Genomic DNA, 27,339 nt, shown 5'->3' with positions numbered 1-27,339 from the left:
ATACCCATTGTAAATGGTTTAACAGGCTTGTCTAATTAGGCAAGGTCCCTGCGGGATCAGAATGCACAAATGTTTCTAACCTAAAGTCTTCTATCACGAGTAAGGAAGCCCAGGGGGGTCAGTTGGCTAAATTCATGGACAAATACAACTCCTTTCTCTTGAGAGTAAAGAGTCAGGAAGGAGGGTGCTAGATTTTTTTTACTCTCTGAAACCTCCCAGGGAAAGAGCAGCATGGATCTGAGAAAAGGAAAGAAGTAACTTAAGCCTTCTCCAAGATGGAGTGAAGTCTTCCAAGTCTCAGTGTACCCACACTTCTGGGAACAGTAAATAAATCAGACTCTGTTAGTTATTTTATTTTATTTTGGATGTGCTCAAAGCTTTGCCCAATTTCTTTCACAACTATATTCCCTGAGGTTCATTATCCATTTTGTATAAGCCTACCCACTGGCCATTTGTTTACATTTGCTCTTGAAATTTAAACCCTTTTCTCTAGGACTTCAGTTTCCTGTTGTGTATCTTAATAAGCTATTGACTACTAATAAATTATTACTATTTTAACATATAATTTTGGGTCCAGTTTGTGTCTTGGAGACAGTAATTTGATAAAATGCCTCAGATGGCTTATGCGTCAGAGTTGTGAAACCTTACGAAAAAGGGCTCCCAGTTTCTCTCATCTTTATTTCCTTACATTTGAAAACCAAAGGGATAACAAGGAAACTGATGTTCATGAACCTTCACAGATTTCCCGCATTTCTGTTATGTTGGAGGGCTTTAGGCAGACATCCTGTCTCCTTGAGTGTCGAGGCCGTAGAGATGTGGGAGGAGGTGACCCCAGTCTGCATTCTGGGAAGCAGTGGAGTTTGGAAGATCGGAGGGGGTTGCCCCCGAACTCTGACTAGCAACCAATAGGTCATCAGGAAGATAAGTTTCCCCCAATAATAATGAGGACCCAAAACTTATGCCAATTTCAGCCAATCATTTGTTAATTGCTGTATCTCTTTGTAAGAAACATGTATAAAATCTTCTTCTTTGGATGTGACCGGGATTCTTCTCTGTCTTAAGGGGAGACCCCAGCTGACTCTATTGGCAAGCTTTCAATAAAACTTTAAAATCTCAGCTGGTACTTTCGTGTCTAATCTTCTGCTGGACTGAATCCTAATTGGGGAGAGTCAGAAACCCTCAAATTTTGCTAACAGTTGTCCTTTGTGCTTTTCCATTAATAGAAAGGGATAGCTCTTTTCTTTTCTTTTTGCTGTCTGCCAACATCACTGATTATGGGTGGGAATGGGATGAGAAAAATAAGGTGGTGGCAGCAAACGCAAGTGAAAGCAACCTCTACTGACTTGGTTGGGTGGGGCAGGTAAGTGGAGATCCTTATAGTTTCACTGAACTCAAGGGGATATACTTTTGAGAAGATATGTATAGGATTGTGATTATTTGATGGGATAATGAAGCAATGCAACAGGAAGCAAAAGGAATAAATTCATCTTTTTAAAAAAAAAAAAAGCTCAGGAGGTTTTCTTTACAACCAGCAAATCTGAACAGAAAAATAAGAATTAGCGGATAATTTCAGACCTCCTAGTAGTGAGCACCTACCTATTTCTTTAAATCACCAGAACAGACAGAGATGGATAAAGATTTTTTGCAATGCCCCTAAGTTTCTAATCATGATATGCTTCATTCTAGAATCAGTTCTAATCATAGAATACAGCTTTCTTTCCAGATTTTCATGGAATGGGCTATATGTGGAAATATAACCCACTACGATATTACTATGTAAGAGACTTCAAGTAGAATCGCTGAGGAAAAATGTGGGAAAAGCACATGGTTAAGGTGATGCAACCAATCCATTACACAGGAGAACTAGAAATTCTCACATCAGGTTCACTTGTAGCCAATATAAATTATTTCAACAAGTTCCCCTTTATCCTAGCCAGTCATACCACTTTCATATTTGCTTTCTAGACTGAAAATATTTGCTGGTAACTTCCCAAGAAGATTTTGGTATCAATCCCCTGCCCTTTGCAAAATTTCCATATTTTGACAGAACATTACTCACTTCATAGTACTATGAGTAGCAAGGAGAATCCAAAGAAACATTGGATTGTTAGGCCCTCATCACTGTAGATAGTGATCAACTGGAAAGTCTATGAGCCAGATGCAGATTCTCAATTCTGGAGAGTGTCTGCAATATTTAAACTGTCACTCCCAATCTGTGACTACCATTCTGAGGACATCTAAGAAGAGTAATGAGGGGAGAGGGGATCTTTATTTGTTAATTATCAGTAGAAATGGCACAGCCAAACTATCTCAAGTTTTATTGAACAGGTTTCAGATTTAGTACTGCTTGAAAAAAAAAGGACAATAGGGCAAAATGGTTAACATATTACTTATTCACCAACAAAGAGCAGACTGTAAAATCAATCTTACCAGTACTCAGAATTGTGTTCAATTTTTCATCAGCTGCGTTTTACCCAGCATCAACTTTTCATAATCTCTGCCTTAAGAAAACTAGTGCTCAATTCATCCCTAAATCTCAGAGAGCAACAAGCAGCAGCCATTCTAATCAGAAACTTCCTTTCAGGAATGCAGGCCTAACAGAGCATCATTATCTGAAGCAGCATCAGCGTAACAAACAGGGCACTGAAGACCTGGTTTTTCCATAGGGCACTGGACCTGTTTTCAGAGGATTTATCTGTGTAGATTTATGAGTGGCCTCAGGTGTGATATATTCTTAATTTTATTTGGCAATTTTGTTGTTGCTTTTAACTGGATGTTAGCTGCCCAGAGTCACAAAGTGAGTGGGCAACCATATAAATAGAACCAACAAATAAACAATCTGAATTAAACTCAATCCCTGTCACACCATCAATGTCATATTAAATTGGTGATCTTCTGATACTTTTTTATTCCACTGATACAATGGAATTAAGCCTAGCATCATAGTCTCTGCATCATGGGTATCAGCCTGGAATGAAACTGTAAATCAGGAGAAACCCAAACTGTTAAGTAGATAATTCAGAAAATGAAGTCAGAGAAAACAGAATTATAAAGCAAGAAGAGAATGGCAACATATGCCAAACAGGTCAAGAAGACTTTGTTAAAGTTACGCTCAGTTGGAAGAAGGTGGCCTGGAGCTTAATTCAGATTTGTATTGTCGAAGGCTTTCATGGCCGGAATACGATGGCTGGTGTGGGTCTTCCGGGCTGTGTGGCCGTGTTCTGGAAGTTTTGTTTCCTAACGTTTCGCCAGCATCTGTGACTGGCATCTTCAGAGGGCAGGAGCACAGACAGGAGCAGTTCTCTCTGTGCCCAGGATGATGTGACCCTTTTGTGGGTATTTATAGAGATCTGAAGGGGGAATGGGGGGTTAGGGGGTTGGGGGGGTTTGGGTTAACAAGTGGCTGCTTGTTTTGGTTTCAGAATATGTGTGTATCTTCCTGGGGGTTAGGCAGGGTTTTTTCTTCTATTGAGTTGTTAACGAGTGGCTGCTGAGCCTGCAAAAGGTCAACGAACTCAGCTCAACCACCGGGACGTGTGAACAGTTCACACAATGAACATGCCCTCAGCAGCCACTCGAGGGTGATTAGCATGTTCATTGTGTGAACTGTTCACACGTCCTGGGTGGTTGAGCTGAGTTCGTTGACCTTTTGCAGGCTCAGCAGCCACTTGTTAACAACTCAATAGAAGAAAAAACCCTGCCTAATCCCCAGGAAGATACACACATATTCTGAAACCAAAACAAGCAGCCACTTGTTAACCCCCCCACCCCCCCAATCGCCCCCGCCCCCCCTTCAGATCTCTATAAATACCCACAAAAGGGTCACATCATCCTGGGCACAGAGAGAACTGCTCCTGTCTGTGCTCCTGCCCTCTGAAGATGCCAGTCACAGATGCTGGCGAAACGTTAGGAAACAAAACTTCCAGAACACGGCCACACAGCCCGGAAGACCCACACCAGCCATTTAATTCAGATTGTTTGTTTGTTCTGGGCAGTATGATCCAATGGCCAGGCAATGAAAAATTACTTTTATGATGCTGCCAGATGCCAGTTGGACAGTTAACCCTTTACGGAGACATAATTATACCTCGTAAACATTTCTTCTGCTGTTGAGGAGGAAGAGAAGAAGAAGAACAACATAACCAGAAGCAACTTTCTAGGTTTTTTTTTTTTCAAAGAAGAATGACAATTTGGTGAAACCAAAACTCTCATAGATGGGGTGCAAAGTTGTTGCAGCTACCTTAGGAATGTATTGTACTGTAATCTGTTCAGTGATCTGCAGCCTCTTTGATTTCCTAGGCTTGAAGTTAAATCCTAAGGAAGAGCATATTGAGGGGACTCTTTATGCTGTTTTTTAAATTAGAAAGTGCAGGTAACTGGGGAAGGTACACAATGATGCAGATGAGTGTAGTAGAAACCCACACACACTTTCTACCACCCTAAAAAGGTTCTACCACCAAAGGTGGAGGAAATTAAGTCTGTGGAAATGACCAGAAGCCTCTTTGAAAATTAAAAAAATAGTTTTTGGAAATTGGAAGATAAATTTCACTATGGTATTAGGGCAATCATCAGTTGTTCTTGTCATCCAGTAATTCCTATTTTCCAATGAACTGCTGATTAATCAATAATTTGTTCTTGTGGCAAGAATCTATTCTGCACATTGCAAAGATGACAACATAATACTCTTTGTTTACCTGAACTACAGTGTATATTACATTGATCCAAGGCTTTCTAAACCAATCCCAAACATTAACAACAAATTACAGATCATTTTTCTGAGCTATCCTAAGGCACAGAAAAACTAAGATCCTTTCTTAACCTTCAGTATGTTCCAGAAGAGATTTCAAACACGCAAGGGTGAAAGAAGAAGAAAGCCCACCTATCACTGAGGACCCTTTTGCCCTAAGGATATATTGCCGGGTGGGCTTCTCCCTTTCTTGTTCCTGCAGTATCAGATTTCCAAAGTTCCTGTTTTAGTACTTAGAAATTGCATTTGCATCAGTGGGCACTCCCCAAAGCTACCATTGATTTCTTTTTTTAAGAGGAGAGCTCTATTTTCTAATGCTACAAAGAAATAAAGAGAATGAAGCTTGGCGCTCTCTCAAGGTGTCTTGATAAGGAAAAGGAAGCAAAGACAAATAATCTCAAAAGCCCAGCCTTAGCAACGCCAAAGACTGTCTGCAAAGAAAGGGGCCAGATTTTATCCCACAGAAGATGTTTAACAGGATCATTTGTTTTGTTCTTAAGTGTTTGCTAGCTCTTATTGATATTGTTATTGATATTAATAACTGCCATTTGTTTATTTTACTTATAAATTCATATCCTGCTTTTAGGAACAAAAATAAGACATTAAAAACAATAAAAGCAATAGTAAAACAACAATACACTGAATAATGAAATAGCGTAACTTAAATGCTTAAAAATGAACAGTTATAAGATATGGAAAGGCCTAAATATTTGGCATAAGAAACTGACAATGTGAAGTTTGAGGGACTTCCAAGTACAAATGTACTGCAGTAATAGGTTTTGTTAATTTAGTACCATTAACTGGCGTTTATTGCTCTTTTTGTTTAACTTCAGCATTACTTCTTTTTTGTTTTCTTTTTTTAATTGATCACCATGAGCTCTGTGAGTACCTTGGAAATCTACGGTGGAATTTGGAGTACAAATATATAAATAAATATTTTATAAAATTAGGATTCTTGTGAGCATGATATCCAGGCATCCCTATATTACAAACTGAAATTAATTGGAAATTATATTACAAATAGGAATTGAACATTGTTGGGAATTTCATAATTAACAAAGGTTTATAGAAATTTAAAGTGTTCTCTATGGATATGTTTGCATAGGACAAAGGTGAGCAATCTGAGGCCCCAGAGAACTCTCCAAAGACCTGGGCATAGCACCCAGAGCACCTCCAAAGGTTGCCACCAAATTACTGTGAAATACTAGGGTATTTCTATAATCATATTAACCATATTTAATTAATGTACTGTATTTTGACTTAACCCCACCTATCTCTTTTCCTTGGCCCCACCCAGTTTTGGGGCAGGTCATCCAAAATTCAAATTGGCTCTTGACAAAATAATTTGCACAGCCCACATATAAGAGATTAAAGCTAAATCACTCTGCTATGAATCAACATTGGCTAAAATATAGAACCATAAAACAATAGTGTCAGGCTTAAAATAAGGCTAGGACTATCACGATTTAAAGAAAAAGAAAAATCTCAAATTTGGCCAACCCCCAAAAACCAGAAAAATGGAATATCCTAGTCCTGCCTGAATTCATTATGCAACCTTGCCCATTTTATGTTATTGCTCTACTTTGTCTTTTGCATTAACCTCTCTCTCAAATGTTAAATTTCCCTTTACAAAAATTGTGTGCCTCCAGTTTTTATAATTAATAGCCAGGTTAAGGCAGGTAATAGATTCAATTGTTTTCTTCCAGAATAAAGCCATCAATTAATCTTAAACCAGTATACCACTATGTATGGTTTTTAAAAATATTTTCAGATTATCAAGTTACAAAGGAGGTTCGCTAAAATCTACAGCTATAACTATTAATTGTAAAACATAACTAACTGTTCAATCCAATGTTTGTTAATTCAGAAGAAAGTTCCACTGATTTCAATAGAGCTGATGCTCAGACTTGCTTCTGAGTAAACATGCATAAACGTATTAAGGACCCTGGATACAAGAGTACTATTGGTATGTGGTTGCAATGTGTTGTCTCCTTAATTTGAATGTGTATTTTCCTGAGCCTGGGCAGCTACTGTGTGAGTCATGAAAAGACATAGCTCCTTAAGAAGCACCTGAAAGATACAGGGAGGGTGCCAGTGCTAGATATGAAGCTCCTTTGCCTGCTTGGATCTACATACTGCACACATCCAACAGCTAGATAGTTTTAAAAAAATCAGATAATGAAAAAATATTGGGGGCAGTGACATCCATTATAAACTCCTGTAACTTGCTGAAACTTGGACTAGTTTTTGAATCTTATTTTATTAGGTACTGGGATTGTATCTTCAAACACAGCAAAGGAAGGCGGCTACTTTAGGATACCTAAAACTAGTTGTGTAGTATACACAATTCTAACCTCTAAAAGAGGGGAGCAGTCAGATATTTCAGGACGAACGGACAAAAGGCTGGCATGGTTGCACCTCATCCAGTATCTGCTACCTGAAACAAGTGCCTCACTTGCCTAATAGTAGGGCTGGTGCTTGTACCAATTTTTCTTTAACTATAGTTAGGTTCATTAGATGCAAACAAGCATATCCAAGGAGAAAGCCTACTTTAGTGTAAGATGTGACAGACTGTAACTATAAGGATTATCCTGGCAATTGTTTTCATTTTAAAATATGTATTTTAAATGAAACACCTCTTCCCCTAATTAAAACTACTTACTGATGAAGTAGTCTCTGCTGCCAGTCTTGCTGCATATCTGGCGATCAGTCTGTGTTCTTCATCTAGACGGTTTGGGCTGTCAAGCAAACTGTTGTAGGAGAAGGGCAAGGAAAAATGGAAGAACCATTAATATATAGGTTAAGAAGACAGTGCTCCTTAACCTATACAGAGAAATTATGTGGTGATGGTAGGGGAGACATGATGAAAGTTAATAAAATCATGGAGAATATGGAGAAAATGGACATACACTGTTCTCCCTTATAATTCTAGAATCCTAGATCAAGTGAAATTGTTGGACAGCAGATTCAAGATAAGTAATGTGAGGAATTTCCAGCTGAAGAAGACAGTACAGATCACTGACTTTAGCAACTCTGGAAAGGGATTAGACAATTTCATAGCGATCAGATCAACCAAAGGCTACACCCATGCCATCAAAAAGTATCTGCCATAGTCAGAAACAACATGCCTCTGAAACAAGGAGCTATTCTTTGTCAACCCTGGTAGGTTTTCAAAAGCATCTGAGTGGTTACTGCTGGAAATAGGTTCCTGGATCCAAGGATGGCTTCAGGTATGGTTAAAAAATGTCAAAATTGTGGCCACGATGGTGTGATTGAAGACCCACTTTTTTTTTCTTTTTTTTTGGTGCATCACATGTATGACACACATGCACACACAGATGGGTAGAGCTTCAACTGCACTGTCATGGCCATCATCTTGACTTTTTTGTGGACACTCCTGCATGACTGAACCTGTATCTAATCCAAATGCATTAGGACTTCAACTCCCAACTCCATATTTGTATATTGTTAATTACGTTTCTGACATTATTTTAGATTTGTGTTGGCTGAAGCAGTATAAAAGCATTTGAAATAAATGCAGAAATAAAAAATATAGATTACATTTATCATTATGCCATATAACAAATCTGGGGTGGGGGGGCGGCTCTAGTTTGGAAAGGCTTTTGTAACTATTTTAGCACCTTTACCACAATTCCTAATCTTAAAATAGTTCTGTCACTTGTACTTCTCAAAGCAATTATTTTCTCCACCCCTAGCAAAATTTAAAAGGCAAAGCATCTTCATTTTTCCGAAAAACATAAAAACATAATAATGATAATTTGGATGTTTAATGTTTTTTGAACAACAACTTTCCTAAACAAATTAAAAGATTCATTTGTTCACCCTTTTTGGCTTTTTTCATTCTAGTGTGCCTCTGTACTAAGGTCTACAAAAGAAAATAATACAGATATTTCTTTGTAACAATAAGAAGCAACTTTATTACATTTTAACTTATTTCACATTATTTTCAGGATAATGAGTCTACACTTGTAATGAAGCTTTCATAATATATACATCAAGACATTAAATGTCAAAAGAAAGGAGAAAAAAGATAATTCCACTTGAACCATTTAACAGATTGCCCTTCTGAACTGTTTTTTAAATGTTTATTGGATGTTACACTTATTTCAATCTACTTTCACTAAATAATTTATAATCCTATATCAAATTCTCTAGATGATGAATAATGAAGGATATTTATAGGTAAATGTACTGATTTCAATATAGCTTACTCCTAGGTAAATGTATAGAGTCTAATATTCTTTTTCTTCTTCATAAACTAATTTTTTTCTACATACAATCTAATGAAGAGAAAATACATTTAACACAAACTGCCCTTTAAAATTAACAGAGGGGTGAAAGGTCTTCAGTCACTATTGCTGTGGGATTTTCCTTAACTTACTTTGGCCTAAGTTTTCCAGATATTTTAAAGTTCAATATAGTCAATATGCACATTTTTTGCTGTGAACCTAAGGTTGGGCAAAGTTATGCAAATGGTATCTTAATCTTTTAAATAGCAGGTGAAGTAACACTGAAAATTCTGAATGGAGAATGCAGATTTAGACTGTCTTGCTATGAGATATATTTTGCTCTATAAAAAGACATATTTATCCCCCCTCCCCCACAACAGGTTTGCCTAAGTTGTGTGGGCATACACACTCACACAAATAATTAACAGATATTTAGATATTGAATCCAAATGCAGAGAAAGCCCTGACTTTTTGATGGAACACAAATAATGGTTATGCAGAGTAACTTCTTTGAACCCAAAAGCTCCCTAAAGCCACTTTAAAAAAATAAAAGAATATAATAATGCATTAGGCTGAAAGAGGGGGGAAATTATTAGTAATTGTACTACATTTCAGCCTGATCAGGAAAAAGAATCACAACTCTACTGCCACTACTATCAGATACTTCGGGGCAAAAAATACATCACCAGCAGGCCATGGGTATCCACATAATTCTTAAAGCTAAAAGACTACTTGATGGGATAAAAAGGCAGAAAAAGCTAAATACTGCATCTCTAAGTAAAATCTGTCCATTTCTTGTTTAGTGCCATGACACCTGAACATGTGAATTTTTCTTGGCTGTCTTTCGTTTGGTGGCAAATTATATAATGCTGTTATGATATACATACAATAAAAAAGACAGGGCTACAAATGAGTTATTTCTCAATTGGTACAACGCTGAGGTTACAGAATGGGATTAATTTGCCCTAAAACAGTTCAGAGGGTTTAGGTCAATTAATGTATCATGATATGTTGGGAGGTAAATTACATCTGTGCTCCAATAAATACAAGGCCCTGTGCTCTGAAGGACAATGTAAAAACAACAGCTAAAAGCAAGCTGAAGTACACGTCATTTCTGAAATATACATGAAAAAGGATTAATGATATATATTGGAATCTCTCATTCAAATATCTTGATTATTAAAATGCTTTTGTGTTTCTTATGTAGCCTCATCTCAGTATTGCTCTCTACAGACTTCTGGACCTGTGATTATCCAAGAAATCATCCAGTTTCCAAATGACCACTTGACTATGTATTTTAACAGCACTGTAATAGATTAAGATGAACAAGGGATCTCCATGCTATGAAAATCTTCAGATTCTGAATTCTTCATATCAGCAACTGTTGGTAAATGACATTTAACAACAGGCCAGTGTTTCCCCTGGCACCTTAGATGATCCAAATATTTTAATGCTTCCCAATCCATTCAAAAAAGACTACATAATATACAAAATTCTGAACTTCTTGTGCTGTTTATTTCTATGAACATATGTTTTCCATAATTTGACAATTATTTTCACCCAGCAGCATTTCTTTAGAAAAATCAGTGCATTCTGATTTTACATATTGTATCACAATATGACTTAGAAAAGATAAATGGATGGATGATGGATGGATAGACAGACAGACAGACAGACAGACAGACAGACAGACAGACAGACAGATGTGTCTACCTGTCTCAGTTGCTGGGCTCCAATTATAATAGACTATAAGTGGTACACATATTCAAAATAGCAATCCGATTAAAAACAATAAAGTCCCTCAAGATCTGGCTATGCCATCAGGCCTGGGGGTCCCAGAGGACTGGGGAGATCTTGCAATGGCTCCCTTACTGTGGCTAACATCATCCTCTCTTGTTCTTGTGCTTTTCATAATTTTTATAATGAATATTTTAATATATTTATTGGCTTTTTTGAATTAAGTGTTGTATGCTGCCCAGAGTCATTTTTTGTGAGATGAGTGGCCACACAAATTAGATAGATAGATAGATAGATAGATAGATAGATAGATAGATAGATAGATAGATAGATAAAAAAATAAAAATATTATTCAAAAGATTTGAGAGATCATTAGCAACAATTCACATGCAGTTAATTCTCCTGCAGGAAGGAACAAGATAACAGATCAAGTCCCAAAGTAATGCTAAAACAGGGCCAGGTCTTTATAGCTTTTTGAAAACTTAGGAATGTAGGAGCCAATCTAATATCTGGGAGAATGGTGTTCCAGAAATGGGAGCAGCAACTGAGGAAGCCCTGTTCCATGGGCCCTGCAGATGACACTCCCTGAAAAAAGGGCCTTGGAGAAAGTGCTTTCTTCCTTTCCTTAATAGATGGGAATAAATCACTGATAATAGATGGCCCCAAAGATTCACAGGTCCTAAGCCACATTTTCTATATACTACTAAAACTCTAATTGTGTTTATCTGTCTGTTTGTACTCTCAAGTTAGCCTAAATGGTGCATTATACTGCAACAGTTTTTGAAGCAAGGTACCTAAAATCCACTAACTTAAAGAATGTATAAAAAATCAAGGACCCATTACTCCTGTGGAATTGAAATTTCCACGCTGTTCAGACCAGTTCTATTCACAAAGTTGTGGCCTTGCAACATCCCCGTGGTCACATGATCGTAATTTCCAGCACTCCCTGCCAGCTTCCCACAACAAAGTCAATGGGGAAGCTGGCAGGAAGTCAGAAGTTGCTCCTGCTCCCACTGCTTTTTTGCCTGCCCATGGTCATTCTGTTTATCTGTTTAGGTAAGTAAATATTGACTTATTATTGAAGTTCATTTGCCACTGCAATTATTTTTCTATTTATGATATATACTCTTCTTACATGATCACAAGACCATCCAGCACTGGGGTAAAAAAAAAAGGTCAGCCTAAAATTTAATGTTCATTCTGGTCACATCAGACTGCACTACCTTTCTCTCAAAGGATGACCTAATGAGTCACAGGGTTGTCTAATAGTGTTACAAAAGTGACAACACTAGCACCTTGAATTGCACCAGGAAGCGAACTGGTAAGTAGTGCAGTTCTCAGAGCAGTTACACCAGTGAACCGATTAATAACCTTCTGAATCAGTTTTCTGGACCAGCTGAAGTTTTCAGGTAATCTTTAAAGGGAGTCCTATCTAGACAGCACTACAATAATCCAAACAACAGATGACCAAAGCATGAATAACAGTGAGCTGGGCCAACTTCTCCAGGAAAGATTATACCTGATGCACATGACAGAGCTCTGTGAAAGGTCTCCTAGCCATAGCTGCTACCTGCTCCTCATCAAGCAGTAGCTGTGACAATAGAAGGACCTCATTTTATGGGTCAATTCTGCCTGGTGAAGCACGACCTTGTTCAGAATTAAAGACCAAATTTATCTGAAATCATATGGTATACATAGTCATTTCATCTTGTTGGAATTAAGCCTGATCATGTCCATCCTTATCCAGACTCTGGGCCCTGGGGCACTTCTATTCAGCTGGTAGCTGAGGTGTAAAGGTTAATATCTTCGGCATATTGATGATTCCTGACTTCATGCTAATGGATTATCTTTCCCCACCTCCCTGCAGCTTCATGTAGATAGCAACAGAAAGAAAGCTATGATCTTTCTCCCCCTTCCTGGAACTATCTGTTAAGGAAGGAAGAGAACCACCAAAGAACAGTGCCTTCCACCCCCAACCCTTACACACAGTCCAGTAGGATACCATGGTTGATGGTACTGAAGTCTTCTGAGAAATCAAGCAGAAGCAAGGCAGGCATTCTTCCCCGTCTCAGTCTAGCCACAGATCCTCCACAGGAGCAATCAGTGTGGACTTGGTTCCATAGGCAGGGCTGAATCCAGACAGAAAAGGGTCCAGATAATCCACTTCCTCCAGAGCTCTTTGCTATGGAAGACCCACATGGTTTCAATAGTCTTTTGTTGTTTTACTATAAACCACCCAGAGAACTTCACTACTGGACAGTTTAAAATAACAACAACAACAGACAAGATATTGCAATGGAGTTTGGACTGGACAAATGTGCCACCATTACCATCAGCAGGGGAAAAATAGTGAAAACAGAAGGAATCCAGATACCCAACAGATATAAAAATAACATCAAGATTCTGGATGACGTAGATCTTTACAAATACCTGGGCATTCTTCAGGCTGACAACATCAACCACACTAAAGTCAAGAAAAAGGTTAGTAATGAATACATCATGAGAGTGAAGAAGATCGTAAAGTGCAAACTCAGTGGTGGAAATACCATCAGGGCAATTAACACCTGGGCAATTCCAGTCATTAGATATACAGCTGGAACAGTGGACCGGACTCAAGCTGAACTAAAAGCCCTGGATAGGAAGACCAGAAAAATGACAATAAATCATGCCCTTCATCCATGCAGCAACATTGACAGACTACTTACCAAGGAGCATAGGTGGGTGTGGAATGTTGCAAGTACACCAGACAGTTGAAGAAGAAAAAAGGGCATTGGAAGAATATCTGAAGGACAGTGAAGAAGATGCACTGAAGCTAATATAACATGAAGGCTTACTGAATACCAAAGAAACCAAACTGGCCTATAAGAAAGACCAAGTGAAGTATAGAAAAGAGACATGGCAAGGCAAAGTATTAAATGGCCAGTACACAAAAAAACCAGCAGGCAAAGCATATAACAACAAGACTTGGCAATGGCTAAGACCAGGAAAGCTGAAGAAAGATACAGAGGGGCTAATTCTGGCTGCACAAGACCAAGCCTTAAGAACAAATGCATACAAAGCCAGAAGTGAGAAGGCAGCAAAAGACAGCAAATGCCCCTCTGCAAAGAAGCTGAAGAAACAGTGGACCACCTAGTTAGCTGCTGCCAGAAGATCGCACAGACTGAGTACAAACAATGGCATGACAAAGCAGCAACAGTGGTGCACTGGAATATCTGAAAGAAATATCATTTGCCTGCAAGCAAGAACCGGTGGGACCACAAAAGAGACAAAGTAATAGAAAATGAAGAAGCTAAAGTGCTCTGAGACTTCAGAATTCAAACAGACAAGCACTTGCCACACAACACCTCAGACTTAACAACTGTTGATAAGAAAAACAAAAAAGTCTGGATAGTGGACATTGCAATGCCTGGAGACAGCAGAATAGAAGAGAAAGAACTAGAGAAAATCACAAAATATAAAGACCTGCAAACAGAAGTAGAGCGACTATGGCAAAAGAAAGCAAAGATAGTACCAATAGTTATAGGTCCCTTATGTGCAATCCCAAAACATCTGGAGCACCACTTGAAGACCATCAGCATTGACAAAATCACCATCAGTCAATTGCAAAAGGCAACTTTATAGGTATATCCTGAAACAATACCTTTAACACCATCAAACCATCAAACAACATCTGCCTATCTCAGGTTCTTGGGAAGGACTTGATAGGTGGATAAAAATGCCAAATCCAGTCTAAACATCTGGCTGACTTTGCAACCAACCATAATAACCACATCTTCCCAGAAAGGGAAAATTGGAGACCAATCAACAGTTGCCCAAATGTGCTGAGTTGAGCAATGCTTTCTTGAGGAGGCAGTACCACCCCTTCACCCAAAGAATCATTCACCATTGCACAAACCCAGTCTCCTGATACCTCCCTGAGAGCTTTTCCCAACCAGGAAAAGTAGAGATGCAGGATACAAATGGCACCACTGATATGCTACAGAACTTTGTGTACTTCCTAGGGTCCTCTGGAAACCAAATGGATCCATTATGCACTGGGGGTAGATCAAGGTAGGTTTTTCCTTGCTACAGAGGTTTACAGCACAAGTCAGCTCCACAGTAATCAGAGAGATGTATAAAAGATGTATGTTAATGCTCCCCACTCTCTCAGATGATATAACATTTGCTCCAAGATAAGAGTGAGGTCTAATGTGTGATCTCCCACAAGTTGTTGGCCTAGAATAGTCTTCTGGTAGCCATGCTGGCTACGGATACCCAGGCTGCCTTGGACCAGAAAAATCAAGTTGAAGTCTGGTAGCACCGTAAGCCTTGGGTATGCCACTAGCAACCCTGAGGTGTAGTCCAGCAGCTCAGCCAGGGATATTGTTGTGCAGCAGGGGTACAATGCAATTGCAGCAGTCCCAACTTGCCCCTAGAGCCTAACTTCAAACAAGGCCTCCCATTCAGTTATCTGCAGAACAGGGCCTCTGTTGGCTGACAGAGCTTCCCACCTGACAGAAGACACCCTACAATCCTAGCCTGTGTTCTCTGCTGATGGGCACATTTCTGGGAGGGGTGCATACCCGTCCACTCCCAGCCACTTTTGATAATATAAGCCAAGTCCATAAGTATGGAAATGAACCATCTGTATAAAATATATCTCTGAGAGTCTTCACCCTTTATCATAAATATTAACACAATGTCCAACTTCATTATATTCCATGGCATTATGTTGAAAGGATGACACAATGCTTTTGATCAACCTTTTTCCAGCTACTTTTAATCATAATGTCAGGAACTGTTATATGGTATAGCAAAACAGGCAGATAAAAGAATTAATAATTTACTTGTAACTGTCATTCTTTGAGTAGACATCTGTGAATTCATACACATGGATTATGTGTCTGCACAGGGTCTCATTTGGAACTTTCTAGAGCTTACAGAATTGTTTGGTGTAACCTCACCTCCCCCACATAGCACATGACTAGGTGTGGCTCCTGTGAACCCCTTTAGTTTTTAAAACCATTACTGTGTACCCAAAGGAACAGTGAGGTCACCTGAGATCAAGCAGAGTATGCTGGCAGATTATGTGACTTCATGGATGACCACTTGAAAAATGATAGTTACAGATAAGTATCTAGTTTTTCTTTTCATCATGTTCTCTGTGATTTACACACATGCATGAATAACATGCTTCTTACCGGAAAGTCTAGTCTTCATAAAGTGACCATAGACAGGATTGCCTTTCTAAAGGTCGTAGCACTCTGGGAGAGGTGATCCAGTCTAATGTGTGGACTAGAGTGGAGGGCTAAGTTGGAGGAAGATTGCAAATGTTGTTGCCATTCATGTGCAGTGAATATAGATCTGAAGGGGACACTGATGCCTCAGCTATCTTGTAGCACAGTGCCACTATCCGTTTGGACTAATGCTGGGGAGAAAGACCACATCTTTCAAGACCTAACCCTTGAAAGACCAGGAATAAATACTGGTCCAGGCAAAATGGTGCTGAATGATCCCATTATGTTTCTGTTGGCCTGCAATGCAAACAGACTAATTTTGGGGGTTGCCCAAGGGAGATTTGATGATGGCCATAACTGATGAATATATTTTACACTGTGACTGTTCTGTTATGGCTGAGTTGAGGAAGGATATTGTTTCTTCCAGGCACACTGACTACCAGGATAAAGTTGGAATGACCAATGCCCAATCTATAAAGTAAAGGGCAAAAGAGGGATGGACTTTGTACCACCTTGTTTATATACCAGATTACAATAGAATTGTCCAACATAACCTGGAAAGTCTGGCCGTAAAGAGGAGCCTTGAAAGGCTCACAGCACAACTGAGTTTGTTGATATGTTGTAATGCCTTATCCTTGGACAAAGCATGCCTTATCCTTGGACAAAGCATGTCCTCAAGGATGCAGAGGGCATGGAAGTGAGTTCTCAGATGTTAAATAATGCTGTATTTTTTGTTAAGTGAGGAAATCTTGTGTACGGGCATCTGAAGCATACCGAATTATGACAATATTAGGAAACTGACTCTTCTTATGGTGACTAATTTTGCCCTATCTTGTGAGGGAAAAAGGGAAGATTTCATAATTGACCCAGAGGTTGAGGTACTGCAGGTGCTGAAGGTTTTGAGCTATCTGGTAAGGTAATTCAATGCAGGAATATGGTACTAAAAGCTAATAATCTAGATAAGGAAACAAAATGATACACTAGAAATGAAGGAATTCAGTGATAGATATCATACATTTGCAAACGCCAAATGCTAAAACACAGAATTGGTAAATGAAATCATCTACTCTAAAATAGTAGAGGAAAATGGTAGTGAACTATTGATACATGAAGGTATGTCAACTGGAAATATGTAGATATGAACCACATCCACTTCTGCAAGAGAGAAAATGTGGAACCAATCAATAACATTCCAAAATAATAACTAAAAAAAAATTGACATGGTGAATGTCCAATACAGATCTGAACCTTCCTTCTTAGGAATAGTATAGATCTTAGAAAAGAAGATTGGAGCGTTCGCCTCCAGAGGAACATCCTCAGTTACTTCTTTTGGTAGGAGAGAAGCTTCGTTAACTCTGGAGATGCCTTAGAAACAATATAATGTTTTGGGGTGAGATTGGCAGGATTGAGAAGCAGAATTCTTATCAGATGTGAAGGAGTAATCCAAGGAACCTGGCAACAGTGACTGTGTGGAAGAATCCCGTTCCAAAGAGATTAATTTGTATGTCCCAACTCAGTTTGCTGATTCATTCCCAGACCCAGAGTCCAACTGCCCAGCTCCTGAGAATGCCTGAAGATTACAATTGAAGGGTAAATGTTTAGCAATGGTATATCTTCTTCCACCCAAAATTAATGTATTTTGCTATATGACATTGATAGTTGGCAATAAGAAGGGGGAATCCCCAAAGGGTGTAACATATATCCAAGAATTTCCAATTTTATGTCTCTCTTTTCTGGGGATGCAAAATGTTGTTGATAGTGGAAGCCTGACTGTGATGCCTCCACTATAACAAAACTAAGTGATGGATGTTAGAATAAAAATATAATCTTCTTCCTTACTGTATAAAGATTTTCAAAGTGAAAAGTTGATAGCAAAGAACTTGGCTTGGTCCATGAGTCTGTTGTTGCCTTTAGCAAAGACTGCAAGCATGGAATTAGAATTGGTAAAGTAGTATTATTTTAAACTACAAGTATATTGGATTCTCTACTAAGAACTTCAAGAAAGCAAATTTATTTGCTTGTAGGAACAGATACTTTTTGAAGAAGAGCTTGAGCTTTAGGTGATAATGCTGAAGGAAAATGAGGAGCATCAGAGGCATAATTATCAGGTTCAGAGAGGTTAGATCAAACTCCATTAAGGGATGAATGTGGCTGAATATCCATGAACAAAACCTGAGGCTGAATGACTGCAGCAGATATGGACTTAACTGACTGAGAGGAAAATGAGAATCCCAAGGCAAGAGACTATGGTGGGTTAAAACTTAGATATGAGAGCTGCCCTGGAGAAACACATGGAGAGAGAAGTCTTGAAGACTGGAGTACAAAACTTGCAAAGCTGTCTGTTGTATAGTTGGTCTAAGGCAGAATTAGCTGACAGAGCTTGAGAACAGTATGGACTAGAAGGCTGAAATGTATAATGAGATAGATGAAGGGGAAGTCTTGGTTTGATTATCCTGAAGGAGTAAATCTCATGGGAGATCTGTCCCAAATCTCCTCTTCTGAGATTAGCCCTCATGCCTGAAGAGATGGTGTGGCTGGCAGTATGAATTGGAGAGTGCATCAGTAGCAGGATCTGTAGTACAAGAGTTGGAGGACCATTGTGGAAAAGAGCTTGAGAGAATCGTAAATCTGATGAAGGCAGAACTGAGGAGCCCTTTATCCCTCTGTTTCTTTTTGGCCTGACTGGATTTGGGCAATCCAGGCAACTTAGAAGCTTTCAACCTTAAAGAGCAATCTCTTGGTGCAGTTAATGGCATACCAGAAATTTGAGAATCTTCTTTATGGGGTGGTGAGTTTCATCGATTTTTAGTGGTGGCTTTGAGGAAGTTGGAGATGTTACAATAGTTATGAAGTTTGCTGTTCTTAAGCTGGTTTCCAGAGAATGGCTATTACAAGAATAACTGTGATGAAACTATTTAGTCAACATCCAACAATGCTTTTCTGTGTCTATTATGTAACTTAATTTTTACCAAGGTTAAAAAAAGCTAGTTTATGCCTACCTGAAGGAGACAGTTTGCTCCAGCAATACTGGCATGTTTGAAATAGAGCCCTTAGGGCTATAAGACCAAAGGTAAGATGAGGTAGGAGGATAAGGTGTTTTGATGCACAGTTCTAAAATATTTTAAAGAAGAGATGAGGGAAGATTTAAAAAACTAAAAAAAACCCTCCAAAAAGGATAAAATAATTTTTTTTTTGATAAAGCTTTTTTTGATGATCAGCTCAAGCATAAATGTGCTGATGTTGTGGCAGCTGAAAACAAACTCAAAAGGTGGGAGCTCTGCCTAGTTGCACAGTATGTGAAGGAGGAGGGGTCCCACCAATGAATTCTATAAACTCTAGAATATTCTCAGTGTGGCTGTATGCAAGCACATAAATCAACAGTGTGAATCACAGAGACATGATAAAGTACCACTTTTGATCCTTGATTTTCTTCACTTTTTACTGATGTGTGAATAAGTGAACACTCCCTTACACACTTTTGCCAAGAGGAAATCCATATGGTCTAACTGAAATAATTTTAGGGCTGAGAAAAATGGGCAGAAATCTTGGCTCAATGTACTCATTAGATGCCTGATCGACAATTACATTTTTTTCACAAGGTTAAAGTGCCTAAGCAACAAAAAGACTGGAAAGCAATCATGTGCACATTAAAAACACAAGTTAAGCAATTATTAGTAACATTACCGTTAACAGTATGATCCCCAACTCTCTAAGTACACCTGTATGTTGAATCTGTATTTAACACAGCTATTTCAGCAAAAGTTTTGTTTGCTCAAAAGTCACTCCCAGGTAAAGAAGAGTGTGGGTCTTTGGAGAGCTAGTCTGCTGCATATTATTTGTAGATCAGAAGTATGCAAACTTTTTTGACCTGAGGGCTACAGTTGGCCCTTGAATGGATATACTCTAGAAAGAAAGTAGGCCCAGGATAAAGTAGTAGGTACTAAGACTAAAACAAAATTTAAGTGTACATTAAATTAGTAAAATACAGTTAATATGATTATTCCTTGTGTATTTAATAATTTATCCTTTGTAAATTTAAAATCTTAATTTTTTAAAAATTAAAAGTTATAATTTGGCAGCAAGTATTATAGGGATTAGGAGCTACAACCAAATCTTTTCAGTGTGCTCAGAACATATAAAATACTCCTAGGCTGTCTCATGTGTTTGTACCCCAATTAGTATGTTACGAAGATAAATGAGTCCCATTGAGAATATTTATAAATACATGAATGATTGCATCATAAAGACTAATGCAAATCAATATTCATGGCAATAATTCTGATCAAGGTAACTATTTATGAAATTTAGCATGCTGCTGTAATAAAAGGGAATGAGGAGACGAGTTCAATCAATTTAGATCTGCTCCATTCTTGAGGAATTTCCATTCTGCCATAACCAGGATGATCAGGCTAGTGTCTTCTCTAGAAGCCCCACCAAGGCGCCCAGCCTGCACTAACCGTGAGGGGTTGTTCTGGAGCATGTTGACATACAACCCAATGAGAACATGTTCATCAGCCAGCCTGTCTGCAACATCGAGGCTATACTGTAACCTGAAACAGGGTTGAGGGAAGGAGGGTGTAGTCCGGACAGACAAAGAGAAATAAAACAGAGAAAGCAGGAGCAAGTAAGAGTGTGAAATGGGAATTTATAAATGAGCAGTCAAATGTTCTTCAAATTGTTACCAAATCCAACCATTCAAGGTAGAGCTCAGGACAGAACTTAAGACAGTGGGCCTAGAGAGCAGAGGTATCAATTTGCTGGTGCATACAGACCACCTACAAAGTTTTACAGGGCAGTGATGCTCAAGGACATGCACAAGCTAGCCTAGGATTAATGCTACTATGAAGCATAATGTAAAAGACAACATTTTACAAAAGTTGCTAATTTTATCAGCAATCTTAAGCACATATTTAGAAGTAATTTCAGTGGTAACAGATATTTTACTATAGTGCTAATCTTTATATGCAGAGCAGTCATGTTAAATGGTTCCTAGGAATGAAAACTTTCAAACAGCATGCAGAAGATTGCATGTGAAAAGGCTTGTGCGCATAAAATATTCTTTACATAAGGCAGCCTAGTGTACCAGAGAGAGGTTAAAGGTGGATGACCTCACTGATGTACTAGGTTTTCAGTGGAAAAGATATTTATGTGCAGGAACATATATGTGATTTCTCCAAATGCAGGTTAAAAGGCTAGAGTCCTAGGAACTGTATATTACATTACTGAATTATAAATACAGATTGGCTGTTTAAGATAAGCACATATTGTATGCACTGTATCTATGAAGTATGCATAGATACAGTGCAAAATGTAGAATTATCTATATTTTAAGAAATCATATAAGGCAACAGTTGAAATTGTACTGTATTATGTGCGTATGTGTGCATGCTTAATTCTTCTGGTGTAATTAAAAATATCTGTGGTTATACACTTAGTAGAATACACGATATATTGAAAGGAAAAGGCATTTGCTTTAGTTGTGTTAGTATAAGCTACTAATGCCTTTTGAAACTTACCCTTTGCCTTTCAAAAAAGCTGGAACAGCCCTAGCCAGCAATTTGTCCTGCTCTACTTCATTATTCTTGTAAGGAGAGCTAGTTAATAAGACAGGACAACTAAGAAGATAGTAAACATTAACAACTGCTGAAACTCATTCACTAACTGAAACCTAAGTAATTTATAGTAAAAACCCGCAAATCGTTACTCAAAACTAAGAACGCATGTCCCAGTAAAATATAAGTATGTCGGCACAGGCTTGCAGTCTAAAAGCATAATAATTATAAAAACTAAATATTGCATACATATAAAATAACTTGCAACACTTTTGCTACACAAACGTTTTTACAACTTTAAATGCCCTGCCTGCTAAATGATAAAAACTTTAAAGTAACTTGATAATAATGAACTTAAACCAAAATTGATGCTAAAAATTATTTAAGAGTTGCAAATTAGATATTGTATGGAAAAAAAGTGAAAAATACCAACTCTTTAAAATTCATTTTCTAGTATGGGCTTTCTGCAGAGACTATGAGAATGCAGTAAAAGCACAGTTCTTTTTGTTACCACAAAAAAAAGTAATCTTCCCTTACGGATGTATTCCAAGAAAATCTCTACATGAAACTGAAGAAGTACTTAGGGAAAGCCTTTAATTTAATCTTAGGAAAATCTTTATGTATCTTAGCCCTGATGGCTCAGTACTGCATTTTAAGGCTTATTTTTTATGTTTAAATGTGTACTTTAAAAAATAAAATTTCACTTCTTAATGCAGTTGTGAGAATAAAATAATTTGAAAGGATTTTTAAAACATCTTTCAAATGAAGCTGTTATAAAAACCTTGTCCCTATTTCATTTTACTCCATTCCTTTTCATCAGTCTCATAGCAGACTTTTCATGACAACTACTGGACATAAAATTTGTATTATAGCCGAAAGGTATATGGCTGTATGTCATGCAAAACAATGGATTCTTCTATTTTCAACATATGTTAAGATGGTGCTATAATGAAGGGACCAGTCTTTAACTCTGGAAAAAATTCTACCTAATCCACAATGCAGTTAGTTCCCCCAAAAGTTTACATTTATTTAATCCAACTCAGTCTGCAGGCAATACACTAGCATGATGAAGTGGACTCAAGTTTTCATGGAATCACTGACATCTAATTCAGGAAACAAAGATGATCCCAAACCCCATGAGGCATGTTCCAGTGTGCAGTGAAGTTCTCTATATGCAGGGAATGCCCTCTTTTCATTTATGCTATGGATATTTCTTTATATATAAAGGGAAATTATGATGTACAAAAAGGGCAATATCTCTCAGAAACAGCATCACTTTATAGGAACATCTATAATGTAGTATCTCCATCTGTGGTAAATGTGTCATGATGAACATAACTAGGGATAGGGAATATATCTAAAAATGAGGTCTAAATTATCTCTGATTTCTAAAATACCAAAAATATAAATTCAAAATTAAATGCTAGTGTTTAAGAGCTAATTCTTTCTGGTATGATTAAATTTAGTTAGGTTTCCAATATAGCCAAGCTATGCAACTGAATTAAGATGATCAAGATGTAGGTATGATCAGTTATTCAATTCTATTTTAGAAATGTATCAGAAAATGTTTTAAAATCTTGTTCTCTGCTAGCGTTCCTTCTGGAATTTGACACAAAATCTGCAATTTTCTGTACTGTTGATGAATCTCACAGGTTCCATAGGCTTCTTCAGCATGGTAGATCTCATCACTTTTATATGTTGCGTTCTCTTGAACAAGCCAAGATTTCAGAATACTGGTATGCTAACAGATTCTGACATATGCCTAGTCCATTCCAGCACCTTACTGCTAACGTATGGCAGAATTCAGCAGCATTTCTATTCAGCATATTGGGTATCTTGCTCTAAATTGTAAATTTAATTATTTTTTGTTAAGATTCCAAATGGCTCAAGTATACATGGATATGTATTGCATATACATATATATAGATATAAACATGTGTGAATAACACAATGCAATGATTAACAGATACATACTGAAATTAATTTCCTACTAAGCAATGGAGGAAGCATGCATATAAACAAAATATGTAAGAAGTACAGAAATTAAAATAACACCAAAATAAAGGAGAATTCAACTTTTATGAAGGGAAGATTCACTATCTACTCTATACTTTTCAGCTTGCCATTTATCTGATTTCATTACAAACACTTGTGCTAATATTATAGTAAAAATGCTTTTTTCAAATACTATAATAAGAAATGTACTGTCCCAAAGATCTATCTAAATCCTGAGGAAGCAATCAAGTCGTTATCTTTTTTAATAAGGGAGCAATGTAGACTAATCTAGCATTGAGCTGGTTAATAGATTAAGAGATTTATATCATACACATAAAACTGTCTGATTTTCTAAATATAATTCATGACCCCAACTACAATGAAAAATTGCACAAGTTATTTAACTGAAATGGGATCAGATCAAATTTCTCTTTCCTCAGGAACAAGCTAAAAGCTATGTTACATTTGGGGGTTTGTGTGTGAAAGTGGGTTCAAGTGGATATTTGGGGGGTTATTTGGTATTTAATTCTGATGTGTTTGTTTGGGAGCTTATACCATATTTTTCAACAATTTCCCACTTCTAAATGTCAGGAAAGTATGCCATCAGTTTTTAGCAATAATGCACATAAGGGAATCTAAAGGCCACAAAAAGAAAATTCAAGGCGTGGGGCTGAAGACTGCTCTACTTCATATCCTTCAGATGTAAACAGGGATTCTGGGATCTGCTCCCAGTGTAGATGAAGAGCATCAGATTGGAAAGACTGAATTGGCTTAATTAATTAATTATTATTCATGTTATCAGTATCTACTAGAAACTGATTAAATGCATTCTCCATGTTTTCATCTACTTTTATGTGCAGGCCAGGGGACTCTGCTTTGTCACTTAACAGCAAGTTCCCCATTACTGCTTCTGAGATTTCCTGTTTTAAATCAAGAATACTATTATTTTATATATATACAGTAATTATACACACACACACACACACACACACATTATAGAGCTATGACACTATGAATGAGTTATACTGTATTTTGAATTCTGTCTATATTATTATTATCAGAAGTGAAGCTAGGCTATCCCTTTATTTGTTTTCTTTTCTGTCGGTGAGTGGAATAAGTTATATGATTAGAACAATTTGATATAATACGTAATAATACAGTTAATGGATATACGTATGAGAAGGAAGGAAGGAAGGTTCAATAAAACGAATCTAGGTATGTTACAGTCCTTCACAAGTGTGTATGTTTTAAAAATAATATACTTGATGTCACTTGTGAAAATGCATACTGATTTACTTATACTGCAGTCCTGTACCAGATTATTTGGAAGTAAATCTTGTATAATTTAACAGATGTATTCCCAGTTAAAAATATATAGAACTGTGGCCTTAACTTAGTTTTATGAAACATCTATAAAATCTGCTTCAAGTCAGGCATGATTCACTTATAGAGTAACATATGATTGTTTGAAAAATGAATGTGATTTTAGAAGAACTACTTTTGTAAGGGTAAGCACATTAGGTGGATAAGATCAACAGGTCAGTATATTCAAACTTTCGTCATGCAAGAGTGCCCGGCCAGCTGTTTCTAAGAATCCTAAAAGTAGGATATTGAGGATATTTAAGCATAATTTCTGCATGCGTGAATAAGACCTGTACCTTGGGAATTCTTCTGAGAAAATAACTATTGGAAGTAAAATGAAAGACATAATTAATAGGATTAATCAAATTAGATAACTGTAGGGGAAATATTTATTTAACACATTTCTAGGACACCCAACTCCCAGACAACCCTGGACAGCTTTACAGACTAGAAACACAATAAAATATAAATCAAAGCATAAAACATAACAGGTATATGGAGGAAAACCACCAAAAGACACAACACACTTCCATTTCACCCACTACTAAAAGAGAACCTGCCCAACCTATCTAGCTCCAGGTCTAGAGATCCAACCATGTTTTTAGAGATGAGCTGAAGGCTGGTAAGGGAGGGAGGCATGACAACTGGCAACCAGTGAAGTTCACATAGCAGGAGATAAGGAAAAGCCTTAGAACCAGGAGGACCAAATACCCAAAGCCACTCAACTTTATAGGGTTGAACCCAAGCCTGTCCTTCCTCATCCAGATCTCAACAGTCTCTCAGGCATTGGGACAAGTTTGGACAGCACTGCTTGGTTTGTTAGTGGTTGAGTTGTACAACTACATACTGATGATACCAGACCCCCAACTGATGGCCTCAAGTAGATGCTAAACAGGAGGGGCAAGAGTGTTGAGCCCTGAGACACCCCACAAAATCAGGGCTTTGGAGCTCAACCTCTCCCCTCCTATCAACACCAACTGTAACCATTCACAGAGAAAGGAGAACCACTGAAACACTGTGCCCCCTCCCCATACCCTGCAGCTGGTTCAGAAGCGTACTATGACTGGCGCTAGCAAAAGCCCCAGGAGATCTAGGAGTGCCAGGTTGTCCGGTACCATCACCAACCCAGCCTTGCCAAAAGTCATCAAGTGCTGTCTCAGTACTGTGTCCCAACCTGGAACTTAACCAAAAAGAGTCCAGATAATAAGGGAAGGTTGGAAACTGGATAAAAAAAATTCCAGGGTGGTTGGGACTACCAATGTCCTCTTAAGGAGGGGGAGCATTACCACCTCCTCCATGGCAGGTGGGACCACCCTCTCTCTTATGGATGTAGACACCACCAAATTGACCCAACCACCTATCACCTCTGAAGCAGCCTTCAGAAGACATGGAGGCAAGGATCTAATAAATAGGTGGTTGGATTAACAATCCTGAAGATTCATCCATTTTCTCAGCAGTCACAGGATCAAACTCCTCCCATTTAACTGGGTCAGATCATATCTCCATCAGCTCATTTGGACCTGCCTGGTCAGAGTTCAACTTTGAGCAAATCTGAAATCCACTGGATGCCTAGAGTATTCTTCACAAGGGCCCAACAGATGGTCTTGTGGTTCATCCCTGTCTATCAAAGAGTAGGATAACCAAAAAGGGCAGCTGGTCTGCTTACAAAAGATGTGATAAAGGAAGAGAAACAACTACATTTCATCACCCTTATCACTATGATGTAATCCCTCATATGAGTTCTTACATGTGCTTGGTTGGATTCGCTCTTCATTTTCCTCCAATAGTGCTATAATGTTTCTGCTGGTGTTTCATCTCCTGGAGTTCCTCAGAGAACCAAGGAACCACATAGGAACAATCTAGTCCAAGGCCTCAGTCACTCACCAAGGCCTCCACCAGACAACCCATCAGATCCTTGGGCAAAACCTCAAGTACCACCTGAAACCCTATTGGGTCCATCAGGTGCCTGGGGAGGACTGATCGAAAAGGCCCTACTTCCATATGGGGAGGGGGAGCACTCGTAAGCTTAAAAGCAATCAGAGAGTGATCTGACTATATTAAAGGACTGAGAGTGATGTTTTCAAATCATTTTGCAACTGGCCTGAGATAAAAATCAGATCAAGTGTGTGACCTCTGTCATGGATGGGTCCCTCAATAATTTGGGACAGCTCCATGGTTGCTTTGGTGGCCATGAACCCCTGAGCATCCCTGGACTGAATACTCCCGGGAGGAATCATGATTCTTGAGGATTTAACTGCCAAGCTGGCCATGGAATCCAGCAGCTCAGGCAGGGATGCCACAGAGCAACAGAGAGGCCAGCAGAGCAGCAACAAACCCAACTGCTTCCTGGAGTACAGCAAACCTGAATCCTGTGTGTGTATTGTGCCATTATCAATAATAATAATAACAACAACAGCTACTGCAGCTACATTGTGGATCTGAATGTTTACTTTGTACAAATTGTAAGTTAAAAATTGGAA

At 38.2% G+C, this 27,339-nt stretch overlaps 1 protein-coding gene across 18 annotated transcripts in view; it reads right to left on the bottom strand.

Moving 5' to 3' along the window:
* The window catches only part of DTNA (dystrobrevin alpha), a 213,036-nt gene that overhangs the window by 22,334 nt on the left and 163,363 nt on the right, over positions 1-27,339 (bottom strand). For 10 of the 18 annotated variants that reach the window (XR_015794029.1, XR_015794028.1, XM_088130800.1 and 7 more), the window contains 3 exons: positions 21,467-21,565; positions 20,408-20,500; positions 7,410-7,497 (listed from right to left, as the gene is read on the bottom strand). Coding sequence is in view for 16 of the 18 variants with exons in the window: in XM_088130800.1 (XP_087986926.1) it covers positions 7,410-7,497; positions 20,408-20,500; positions 21,467-21,565 (280 nt within the window). In the remaining 2 variants the exon portion in view is untranslated. The remainder of the gene's footprint in view (positions 1-7,409; positions 7,498-20,407; positions 20,501-21,466; positions 21,566-27,339) is intronic. The other 8 variants (XM_025170888.2, XM_088130804.1, XM_025170884.2 and 5 more) reach the window with 2 other exon arrangements.

This window comes from Python bivittatus, unplaced genomic scaffold (genome assembly GCF_059951505.1).
Source record: "Python bivittatus isolate LINGU-HERP-01145 unplaced genomic scaffold, Pbiv_v1 ctg000840_np1212, whole genome shotgun sequence".
Lineage (NCBI taxonomy): Eukaryota > Metazoa > Chordata > Lepidosauria > Squamata > Pythonidae > Python > Python bivittatus.
The sequence above is the reverse complement of the archived record's forward strand: the minus strand, read 5'-3'. Positions and strand labels throughout refer to the sequence as shown.